General features: G+C 42.7%; 1 protein-coding gene across 5 annotated transcripts in view; it reads right to left on the minus strand.

The window, feature by feature from the left end:
- The window catches only part of carmil3 (capping protein regulator and myosin 1 linker 3), a 74,670-nt gene that overhangs the window by 40,041 nt on the left and 22,406 nt on the right, over positions 1-12,223 (minus strand). For 4 of the 5 annotated variants that reach the window (XM_031854471.1, XM_031854470.1, XM_031854469.1 and 1 more), the window contains exons 10-15: positions 12,092-12,167; positions 11,466-11,554; positions 9,663-9,757; positions 8,041-8,127; positions 5,314-5,423; positions 3,105-3,182 (exon numbers count right to left, since the gene is read on the minus strand). In XM_031854471.1, coding sequence (XP_031710331.1) covers positions 3,105-3,182; positions 5,314-5,423; positions 8,041-8,127; positions 9,663-9,757; positions 11,466-11,554; positions 12,092-12,167 — 535 coding nt within the window. Of the gene's footprint in view, positions 1-3,104; positions 5,235-5,313; positions 5,424-8,040; positions 8,128-9,662; positions 9,758-11,465; positions 11,555-12,091; positions 12,168-12,223 lie in introns of those variants that run through there. The other variant, XM_031854472.1, reaches the window with a different exon arrangement.

Raw genomic sequence — 12,223 nt, forward strand, 5'->3', positions numbered from 1 at the left:
CACACACACACACACACACACACACACACACACACACACACACACACGTATTAAGCATCTACAGAGTGTGACAGACAAGGAACATGGAACCATCTGAGGTGAAAGTCGTTCCACTCGGCTCTGTGGAACGACTAAAAGAGAAGAAGAAGAGGATCTGAGGAGAACCGGAGGATCACAGGATTTGGATCGGGGAGTCATCGACTTGATGCTTACACTTTGGGATTAGCTGTGTACACTGGTGGAAAGTAGCTTTTACTCAATTCCATTATAATTTTATAGCCCAATATCACAAATCTGAAATTTGGGGAGAGAGGGGAGGGTCAATGCCCTTTAGCTCTAGCAGCTGAACGAACAGCAGACGCTGTGTTTCCACCAATCTTTCAAAGTGTGTACGAGAAGCGCTCATCAGTCAGAGAAAGTCTACCAATTCCCGACAGTGCGACCAAACGGGTAATAACACGAGTAATTCTATTACACTGAATCAGAATCAAGCTGAAACCAAACCAGCTAAATAAATAAAATGAATGAAAACCTGCATAGGAAATGAATTGTGCCGTGTCAATCAAATGTCCCCTTGTTATAAGATCAATGTGACATCATGCAGCTCTACAGCCATCCACCTACCTTCCATCAAAGTGCATATCCAATCAAGCTCTCGTCTTATGAAGATATGGCTCGATGTTAAACTACAAGCTTCTGCAAAGCACCAAAAATTGAATATACAGGAATCTGACTGTGATCCATTTAATCTTGAAATAAAGATGAGATATGCGCGTTTGCTGGACAGGAGAGAGCTCTAGGCAAATATGATCGGCATCAAAAACCAATTTCTTGCAAGACTTTTAGCAGCATCTCACCGCTTGTGAGAGCTTAAACTATCGGAACAAATCCATTTCCCCCCCCCCTGGCAGTGTGATCCATCACGGAAATTGACTAATCGACCGGTGTCGGTACATCAACGCAGATTAAAAACAGGAGCTTATTAATAATTCAATCCAACAGCCCAACACTAAAAAAGACAGATTCTCCCGCAGACAGTTCCTCTCTAAAAGGATGAACGACAATTAACAAAGCAGGTCATGAAGCAGCCATCACAGAGAGCACTCCTTCAGTCTCAAGGGGATTTTTTAAAGGAGAAATAAGGGGAGACTAAGTTCGAGAACTTGCAAAGAAAGCAGAATAGATGCAAGGACTTCCACTCATGCACATAATTCAATACAGAATTGATGGCCCACATTTACGGGGAGGAAGGAGGATTAGTTTCACGGGGTGGACTACATCCTCCTGAAACTGATTCCTGCCTGACAAGCTGCCAGCTCCTTGGGGTTTAAAACTGCTCGAGTGAAGTGCAGCGAGGAAAGAAAGCAAACACACGCGCAGTAAAGTGCAACGCATTGTGGTAAAAGTAAGTATAAGAAGTATTCGGATCCTTAACTTAAGGTGGAGTTGACAATTCTGGAGAAAGATTGATGATATTTACCGTCCCCCTCTCTTCTTACATATGTTGCCTTTTCCGTTGTCCTGTAAACAAGCACAAACGCCTGTTGCTGATTGGCTGGAATTGTGTTGTGTGGCCGTGTATGAAAACTTCTGGCTGCACCTTTAAAGCACCATGTTTTTTATACTATTTTATGATTTACATTCTATAATTACCTCTTTATATAGTAGTTGTCTTGTAAGTGGCGGAGTCCGCCATTTCCATGCTGGATCAACATTTCCTTCACATATGATGCATGTAATCCCACATTACTGATTGTAATTTCATCTAAGCGATATCAGCCTCACTGTTTCACTGTTCACTCTGCTACAGCTGTGTAAGAGCTGTAGCAGAGTGCTGCTAATGCTAACAGGAGATTTCCTACTGCTGCTGCTAGCTCCCAGCACCTGACGAAACACAGGGTGGCTTTTATTGTGAGGCGGTCACAGGAAACAAAATCGTCTTTGTCACTGAAGTTAGCACACAATTATATATTTTGTATTAAATAATTTAAATATGGCAAGTAGAAACTACAGCTGTGGATATACAGTATGTGTTAGAGTAAAAAGTGCAAAATGTCCCTCTAAAATATAGTGGAGTACAAGGATGATATGGAAATAGTAAAGTACAAGTACCTCAAAGCTAGACTTAAGTACACTACTGGAGTAAATGTTCTTAAGTTGCAGCCCACCACTGAGAGGAACACTGTACTGAATCAGCAATGGGGTTAAATCAAGCAGGTGAAAGTGTCGGTCTAAAACCTGCAGACTAGCAAGTACGCTTGATTTGTGATATGAGTACGCATCACGGCGATGTGGCGAGTGTGGAGTTCCTCCATGTCAGCAAGCAGCAGTCCTGCTGAGCGTCGGAGAGCTACAGCACAAGTCTCGGTAGCTCTCTAGCTGACCTCTCAGCAGCAGGGAACACAATGAAATAAGATATTTATGTCTGTTCTATCGCAGGTGATCCTGTCAGCAGCAATGCAGCACTGACAAAGCAGCAGAGCGACGGGACATTAACACGGAACGTGACCTCCCCTATTCGGCCAGCACTATTCACAAACCTCTACATCTTCCAGAGGGGACACAGACACTAAAAGAAACCTTGTGTGCTTGGTTGTAACTTTCAACATATTTCCACCGAGTCTTGTATATTAACACTGAACAGGAAAGAACTGCCATCTCAGCGGTAACCAGCAGGGGCAGACAAAATTCAAGCGCGGTGACTAAATTCTTTGAGAGAGAAAGCTCTGTCATCCTCTCAGCAGTTAGTATGGCTGCAGACACACCAACAACACAGACAAAGTCATCCTTCTGAAGGGACAAAGATGTGAACAAACGCATGAACCAAAGGCTCCTGTGTGCTCGTCATACAATGCATCACAAGAGGCTATACATTTCTATTGTAGAGCCATCTAAGAGCTCTTACCACCACCCAAGACATTACGCACAGATGAGCTCTAAGACAGACTGGGAGTCTACTGAGGTAACATTGTTTTTGTGTGGTGGGCCATTCATATTCAGGACGCTACCCCCCCTTCTGTTTCCTGGCCTGAATCCCATCCAAGACATGAGATCAGACGGGGATGGGTGGGATAGTGACCGTCACAGAGACAATGAGTACAAACCGAGTCCACGGTGCAGTCTGTCCCAGACAGGTCCAAGTGGACCAGGCAGTTGGGCTGGGCCAGGAACAGGTAGAGGTTCTGCACGGGAAGAACAGGATGAATGTGAAACATATACATACATACGTGTGTATACAGTGCTTATAAAAAAAACATATTCATCGACCCTTGTGGGTGTTTTCATGTTTTGCAGCAGAGTCGATTTAATGTGGCTGTTTTGGCTCTTTCACGTCAAAGGGAGATCCAGGATGAATTACCAGGACTGTATCAAACATCATATATATTCAAAACTAATATTGAGGTTTTCAAATGAAGCTTTGAACGTCTTTTGTCATATTCTATGACATCATCACCCTGAACAAAATGGAAAAAGTTTTTGTTATTGTGGTTGTATATTTTAAATTGATGGTCCTATTAGATTGCGGCTAGACTGGCCTGTTAATACAGGTGCGTGCGGCAAGTAGGAGACCAAATCCTTTCTCAGTGAAAAGGTTGTTTTACACCAATAAATAAGGACTGAAGCCAGAGACTTTGTGAGATAAAAACATGTGGTGGATTTGGGAAGTCTATCCGTTTTCAATAAATTCTGACTTTTGGACTTAACCATGCTCTGGAGATATTGGAAATATTTGGATTGCACAAGTCGGAAACGATCCTACACATGGTATAAAGCTAATGCTGATAGTCCATATAGCGGTGTCTTCTGGCAGGAAGGCCCTGAGGAGCGCTCAAAGATTCTTGGAAGAAAAGTTCAAAGATTTTCAAAAAAGAAGCGCTCGGAGCGGCTGCACACGAAGCGCTCTTGTGTTAGTGCTCAAAAAAAGTTAAAAGGCCACTTCACCTTAATCGTTTTCTGCAACTGTGAAGAAATACTGGGTTTAAACAGAATGATTAGACATGCAAATAAAATATAAGAATGAAGCTTCGAAGCTTTGAACTAGTCGGTGCAGCCCTATGAATTACAGACAGAAATTCAGCCCCTGAACATCCCTTGAAGGACAGTTAAAGCAATCATTAAGAAGCAGAAGGCTCATGGCACAGCTGAGAATCTGCCTGGAGTAGGATGTCCTCAAAAACAGTTTAAGTGTACAGAAAGGGTCTGAAGGAGCTCCAGTCTTTAGCGGCACCGATTGGAGAGACTGTGCAGACACCAACAGGTAGCCACGGTGCTTCACCTGCCGCAGCTTTACGGTGGCAAAGAGAAAAGCACCCTGGGGAAAAAAAACTCACGAAATCTAGGCGGTTTGTCAGAAGGCAGGTGGGAGACTGAAGTCAGCTGGAATGGGGCTTCTGTGGTCGCATAAGAGCTTTTTACCCATCATATCATCATAAACACACTGCAGCATCCCCAGTGGGAAGCATCATGCTGTGGGGACACTTCTCTGCAGGAGGTCCAGAAAGGCTTGTGAGGGTAAAATGAATGCAGGAAAGAACAAAAACCTGATGCAGGCTTTAAAAAAAGAAATGTTTTTCCCAGCAAACAAGCGTAAAGCAAAAGCTCCACAGGTAAAAACAACAAATTCAATGTCCTGGAGTGGCTGAGTCGACAGTTTGATCCAATCCAGAATTTGTGGCCGGATTTGAAAATGCCATTCGGTCACAATCCCTGTGCAACACGACAGAGCTCAAGTTTGGCAAAGAAGAATGGGGTCAATACCTGTGCAGCCATGTATTTTTTATATTTGTTATTCATTTAGATTACTTTGTACTAATCGGTTTTCAATTTGACATTAAACGGTATTTTTCTGTTGCCACATTAAATTCAACCATGATTTAATTGTTGAAAAACAGCGCTCAGCTTTCCATCTAAATGTTTCTGTCCACTGGTTTTATGCACAAACTACGAATGTGTCCGTCCTGGTGGTGTAAATTCGTCTGTCGTGTGCCATTAAACTACTGCAGAAGAGCGTCAGTCAAACCTCAAATACAGCCATGATGGAAATACGTAGATGTGTAGTATTTCTGTTCGGTCCACATATTCATGAGAGGAAGGTTACAGTCTCCTCATCGCTCCACACAGAACTGATGGTTCAGCTCAAGCAAATTTCACTTCTTTTTTTCTTTTTTTTTTTTAAATGTACGTCATGAATTATTTTATCGAATATCCGGCATATTCACTCCAAGTTCTGTTTCACGGAAACCAGAAATGTGCATTAAACAGGTGGATGAAGACACACTTAGTATAATAATTATTCCTGTGTGTGTCCCTCACCGTGGCGTCTTCTCCGGACAGAACCCCGGGGTTTTTGCTGAGATCCAGATGCAGCAGAGAATTGGAGTAGTCGTCACTTGAACACAACGCCTGGGACAGAGTAACCACACCTAACGGAGGGGGGGGGGGGGGAGGGAAGAAATGGAGAGGTAGGGATCAGGAGTTCGGATAAATGCATCTTCGAGTCATTTAATAATCTTACAATCATCTTTTTTTTTCCCCCACTGGGCCAATTTAAAGCTCTGGACTTAACTTATTAGCAACTAATGAATACAAAACTCCATAATGAAAGAGGATGGGCAAGCTGTGTGGGGGAAAAAAATAATTGAGCAGAGACTAGTGAGCTCGGCAGGTTGGCAGGTTAGTATCAAATAAGCTTTTGGGGAAGCCAGCAACTTTTTTTCCCAGCATCCAAGTGGACCCTGAAAGCCAAAACAAAAGAAAATCACTCTCTCAAATCAGATCACAACACAATTACACCCCCAGGCCCAATGGAACCCCTCATTAAAATCCTCACCCTGCAAGACTGATGCAAAGCACAGCACGCCGTGGCAAGTTGAGGATTAAATATAGACACGAAACACGGGAGAAATGTCTGGCAGCGGCAACAAATATATAAAAAATAAAAAAAGTCTACAACCGCCGTTAATCTTCTCTGCTATTCACTCGACGCTGCATCATCGATTACAGACAGCAGTTGTAGGAAGTGACTTTTTCCTGCTCTCAAGTTTTGGGGAGAGAGAAGCTACTGAAGCTGGCAAGGCGCTAAGCTCTTCATCCCTAATTTGTAGCGATTAGGAGCGAAATGAGGGGAAGAGGAGACAGGGCGTCTAATCCCCCACTTCATCTATCCATCAGCCTTTTAGGAGCCATCCGGTCCGTGTGACAATGTCAAGTGTGTGGGAGCAAGGGTGATGTATCGGGCCTATTTGCATGTCTGATTACATCTCGGAGACGTGTGTGTGTGTGTGTGTGTGTGTGTGAGCTTGTGTCGGCATGTGTGTAGGTGTTTCGGAGACAGAGGGGAGAGGCAAAGAGATCTATAAATATTCAACAAAAAAAATGCTCAGCCCCTGCAAAGTCATACCTGCACCCACCATTCAAGGTCAGCACCATCACCGCATTCCTCCGGAATCCCCCCCCGTGTGGTTTTCCCATTGATAAAGTACACAATCGTGGTTGTTGTGTTGGGCATGTACACAATAATTATGTTTCAACGCCTCCTCATCCTTACCAAAGGCAGAGAGCAGTCACTACAGAGGCAGAGGAGGGAGGGAGAGGTAACAGATAGAGAGGTTGTAATGCCTCTGTTTTATGCCACTTCGGGCTGGTTATTTTAGCCTTCAAAATACTCCCATAGAACCTATAAAAAGCAGATACTGCTTTGTATAATCCTCCCAGAATACAAAGGGCCAACGCAGGATCTACAAACATGGTTAAATCGGTTCTTTTTGCTTTTTTGTCCATTTTAACTACAGTTTATTTACAAAAATGTAACTGTAATTTGTCTATAGAGCTTAATCACACCAAAACATCATTTTGGAGGCATTGCTCTGAAGCGCACTCCATCTGAGCCCAGGTCAGTTCTTCAGTTGAGTTATGACCAACCAATGACTTAGTAAATAATTAAATGAAAGACGATGGGAAACTGTCTGTAGAGGTATGAAGGAGGACGGTCACATGGCAGTTACTGCTCCTTTGCTACGCTAGTCCTCTCTTTCTCTCTCTCTCACTCACTCACTCACTCACTCACTCACTCACTCAGACGGTGCAGTAAATGTGATAGTGGCTTCAAGAGCCCAGATATCACCAAACCAGAGTGCAGTGTACTGCACAGAGACCCCTCTAAAAGCACAGAACACCTTTGGTGTATGTTGAGTTTTTGTTGACACCATTCATCATATCCAGAAACTGTGAAAACAGAACTTGTCTGATTTTCATATTCCAAACAATCTTTGAACAAATCATGTGTGACGGATGCTTCGATCAGGAAAAATAACCTAATCCAACCTTAAAATAGTGATTTATTCAATCAAAATCCCATTCGTACTGTATTCTCACAAAAACAATGTTACCATCCACGGCATAATCATTCCTGTCCTGAGCTTAACTTCATTTTGTCCAGATATTTAGTTGCTGTGTTAGATTTCTTTAGGGCAGTGTGCTACTCTACTGCAACTCTGTAAGAATTCAAACCATTATATGAGCTTAATCAGATGATTCAGAGAACACCATCACCCATGAATGGAGTAATAGATCAAAAATTCCACAACATGCGCTATAATGACCAAAAATGATATTATAATGCAGCTATTAATGTATGGATTTACATCTGCAACAATATGATCCCTTTGACTCTGCTGCAACACTCGTGCTGTGTTGTCTGGGATAAAAGCAACAGAACTGGGACACTGTACTAATGCCTACGCAGGAAAACAGATCAACTGCTTATGATTGTGACCTGATTATCATTTGGTAGATGGTCTTACAGTACATGCATGAGAGTTAAAACTAGCCCAAAAAAAAAACGCATTTGGAGCAGCAGGGTTGTGGTTCGAGAGGCTGTTTCTTGAACCTTCACAGAAGAAAGATTCCGCTCTGATGAAGTGTCTTTGAGCAAGACACTGTATTTCAGCACCAGCCCCAAAATGTAATTAGACATGCATTAAGTGTTTGTGTGCAGGGTCAGCCACTAGAGGCTGCTGTGCCTGAGAGGAGCACTCGTACCTTTGGAGGACAGCGAGGTCTTGGAGAGGTTGAGGAGGCGCAGTCCCTTGTTGAGGCGACACACTTGTTGGATGAGGTTGGAGACTCCTGGTTTGAGGAGAGGGGGGGGGGGGGGGGGGAAGACAAAGAGAGGAAGAGAAGATAAAGGCCTCATTTAAATCACACAAAAACTATGTTTTGATTGACTGATAAGTTGATGAACAGTAAATAAATTGGCAACTATTTTGATGATTGGTCATCAGTCCTTTTTAATCTAAATAGTATTCTGCATTAAAGTGAATCTTTAGATTTTGGAATGTTGTCGGACAGAACAAGACGCCACGCTGGGCTCCGGGACACATTTTACAGACCAGACGAGGAATGAACTAATCAAGGAAATAGCTGACATAATCAATAATGAAAATTATTTGTACTTAGCCCTGCACTCATCCACTTTTACAGTTATGAGCCCACACAGAGCTTCACCACTTACCAAGCCAAAATTAAAACCTCTCTCAATACATCGCCCCCAAAGCACACATATAGCTATATACCCACATGTATAGTAAAGCTAAACAACATCCCACCAACATACTATCTCACTTCCTCCCACATGCCCGGTGCAGCAACAAACCCATAAAAACACACCTCGCTTCAGCTCAGCCATTTCATTAAACACACTGCTGCCATGAATATTGATAATAATATGATAGAATATGGTTTTATTGCTGCGGTTTACATTGCACAACAGGAATGTCCTACTGTTTTTGTGTTTATCGTGTTGAAAACGGGCTACAACTGAATCCCTGTGTTGCATAATGACAATAAATGATCCCTGAATCCTCGACTTAACTTTATTGAAAATGAAATGCTTTTTTGGTTTCCTGGTTATGGCAGCAATGTGTGTGTAAAGAACTCTTACTAGCATTTAAGGAGTAAAAAAAACCACATTGTAAGCACTGAAGGCCATTCTTTACTGTGATTATGGGGATTGTTGTGATGGTGGTTAAGGCTGAAGCACTTTTGTGTCACGATGAAGTAAGTCTGCACACTGTCAATACACACACACGGGGTGGCATGGGTGAGCACAAAGAAATTATTGAAGCGAGTGGAAGTGAGATGTGTCAGACTGGCGTACAGAAAATTAACTAATGAGTGATACTGCCGTGCATGCAAAGCCTGGCGCCGGCATACAAACACACGTACACACTGGTTTCTTTCTGTTGTACAACTGGGAAAAAGGCATAAGGAGGGAGAACGCTGTATCGTGGTCAATATTGACTAAAGCACACAAAATTAAAACGTAAGTTTCTGTACGTGTGTGTGTGGCGTAACCGTATAAAAAGAGGTTCCGTTTGTGAGCCGCCATGTGGGCGAGACTGAAAAATGAAAAGCATTTCTCTAAAGAGGAGGACCACGCAGAGACGTGGCATGAGAGATAGATGAGAGAGAGAGAAGAGGAGAGGAACAGAAAGTAAGGGGTTCCTGCGATGAGAGACATTGATTTGGAATTCTTTGAGAGCGAACAAAAGCGGCAGCAAAGTGACAGAACAAAGAGCGGTGCCCCGACAGAGGTGGCAGTAGGAGGGAGAGAGAGAGAGAGAGAGAGCGAGAGAGAGGGTTCACGGAGGTCAGGCCGGCACCTTGGTTGTCGAGCGTGTTGTGAGCCAGGTTGAGGGAGTGAATCACAGAGGCTGGGTTTTCAGACAGCGCTGACGCCATCTTCTGCGGAAAATCCCTGGAGACAAAACGTTAAAGAAAAAAGGGAGAATTCGATTTTCTGTAAAAAATTGCAATTTCGATATACGTTTCAAAGACCGAGTGAATGCGCCGCAGAGATTTCTCTGCTTTAACTGAATGTAAAGTTTCCCCATTACTCTCGGTAATGGATGCACAGTATCCTGCTCCAGCAGCAGCGCTGGTCCTTTGGAGAAATGTTAATTGAACTGAAGTGGGTTTGTGCTGTGAAGGAAGTTGATTTTAAATGCACACATATGGAGCTAGTTTTTTTTTTTCTTATTAAAAAACAAGGAAAAATTACCTTATTTCTTTTTTATATTTCCAGATTTAAGTTATAATTTTGCCAACTTTTTTAAGGTAAAGTTTCTGTCCCACAATCTTTTGAGGTGAAATAGTATCATAACTTAAATATCGCATTGACGCCAGTCTCAACATATTGGCGGTTATATTAAATGAGTTGGTAAAAGAGCATTGCAGGCTTTCTGTATCTGCTTTAAGGCTTTAGTGTCTCTCAGTGCATCGATTGAGTTTTTCAATCCTCCAAATTCGCGGTCTTGGTTGACTCTTACCGATCTCATCAACCTCGTTCCAGCAACAGCAGGCAGCTGTTATCAGTGAAACAGCGCTGATAAAGCCACTGCACACATTTCAGCCGAGCACTTAATGTCAGAAACACTATATTCATGTTGCTCAGTGCCAGTTGGATATGTAATAGGCTATTGTTCACCAATATGAGGATAATATGTCACCGTTATGTCATCAGAATTAAATGAATCAAGGCTCCTTTTCACGTCAAATACGTGATTTACTGTAGTCGACAAAGAGATTTATTTGGTGGGAATCCCCGTTCACAAACATCTCCTTCAAGCATGAGCAGTCAGGATGAATGGAACTACTTTCTTCTTCTTGTAAACAAGTGATTGGAATAAAATGCTTACTGAGCTGTACTTTATGTGCCTGCAAGTTGCTTTGAAATCTCTTAAAAAGCACATATTTCAAATTACATTGCAAAAAGTTCATTTCAGCTGGAGTCTGTTAAGTCATCCGTAGTGTTTAGGTATCTTACTCTTTTTCACTTGGCTGGTAGCGTTTTGGTGCAGTGCTTGTGGAGAGCCTCTAATACTAATTGCCCTCTCTCTCCTGGAAGTGATTTAACAGAGAAAGTATAAAAACTTCATCATTAATGCTGCAGTAAATCATCTTGCCTCGAGGCAGCCAATTCATCTCAATTAATACCAAATAAGGAAACCGCTCCGCTAAATGACATTAGCCGTGCATAGAAGGTGAAAAGTCTTGCCAGGTGAAAGCCCAAAATTTCACTAATGGGGAAACAATACACCTGCCACGGGCAGACAGGAGGGACCTTTATTGGATGAAAGAGTGGAGGTTAAGAGAGGTGTGAGGGAGAGAGAGAGAAAGGAGGGGAGACAAAATTGGAAAGGTTAAGACTGGAGAGTGTCGAGGTGAGGATGAGCGGAGAGCTGAGACGAGCGGAGGTGAAGAGGTGAGAGATGGAAGTGAGAAGAGAGAACACAAGCGAAGCAGAAAAAGGAGAGGGGAGATGCGAGACTGGAGCGAATAAGAAAAGGGCAAAAGAGGAGAGGTGGAGGTGTGTTTGAGAGGCCAAAGTGTGAAGAGGGGAAGAAGAGGAGAGGAAATTAGATTAACAGAGAGCCGACAGGCGGGACTGGTGAAAGGAAACTTACGATTTGAGTCCTGCATTCTCCAGAGTGAGCTCCTCCAAACTGTTGGACTTGCTGACGGTGTGCAGGACCTGGTCCACCACCTCCGACCCCTGGAGACAAACACAGGGTCATGTGACCGGAGGTTTCACGTAGAGGAAGAATAGAGGCAGGAGAAGATAATAAAGGGGTTTTAGGTCCATACATAGTCTATGAGGCGATGTATCTGAATTTACATATGAATTCTTGAGTTTTGTCTGTTTGGAGAACGTAACCGGGCATATTTAAAATTTGAAACTAAGTGTTGCCGGACTTCAATGATCAACACATTTAATCTAATGTCCTGTAAAACTGAGAAAAGCATCGGTTGAACTTTTGGAGCAGAGTGTTTTCATGCAGCTCACCTCAGATGGACGGATACCACTTACTCTAATACATATTATGAATATTTAATAAAAGAGATTAAGAGATTTCTTCATACACATTTGGACTGCAGTGTGCCAAATGAGCAGATTAAAAAAAAGAAGCTTATTCCATATAATAAATGCAATCTGATAGCACACAGTAAAAGCAAGGAAACGTGAAAAAAATATTATAGTCTCGAAGGTTTATAAGTGAAGAATATAAAAAAAAAAAAGAGAGATAGTTACAATGCGCATGTCCTTGCAGTGCAGCTTGGTGAACCAGGTGTTGTACGCAATGGATGCCACAATCACCGCCAAGTCCCTGAAATAGACACACACACACACACACACACACACACACACACACACACACACACA

The sequence above is a fragment of the Anarrhichthys ocellatus genome, unplaced genomic scaffold (assembly GCF_004355925.1).
Source record: "Anarrhichthys ocellatus isolate YVR2014 unplaced genomic scaffold, GSC_Weel_1.0 scaffold15, whole genome shotgun sequence".
Taxonomy (NCBI): Eukaryota; Metazoa; Chordata; class Actinopteri; order Perciformes; family Anarhichadidae; genus Anarrhichthys; species Anarrhichthys ocellatus.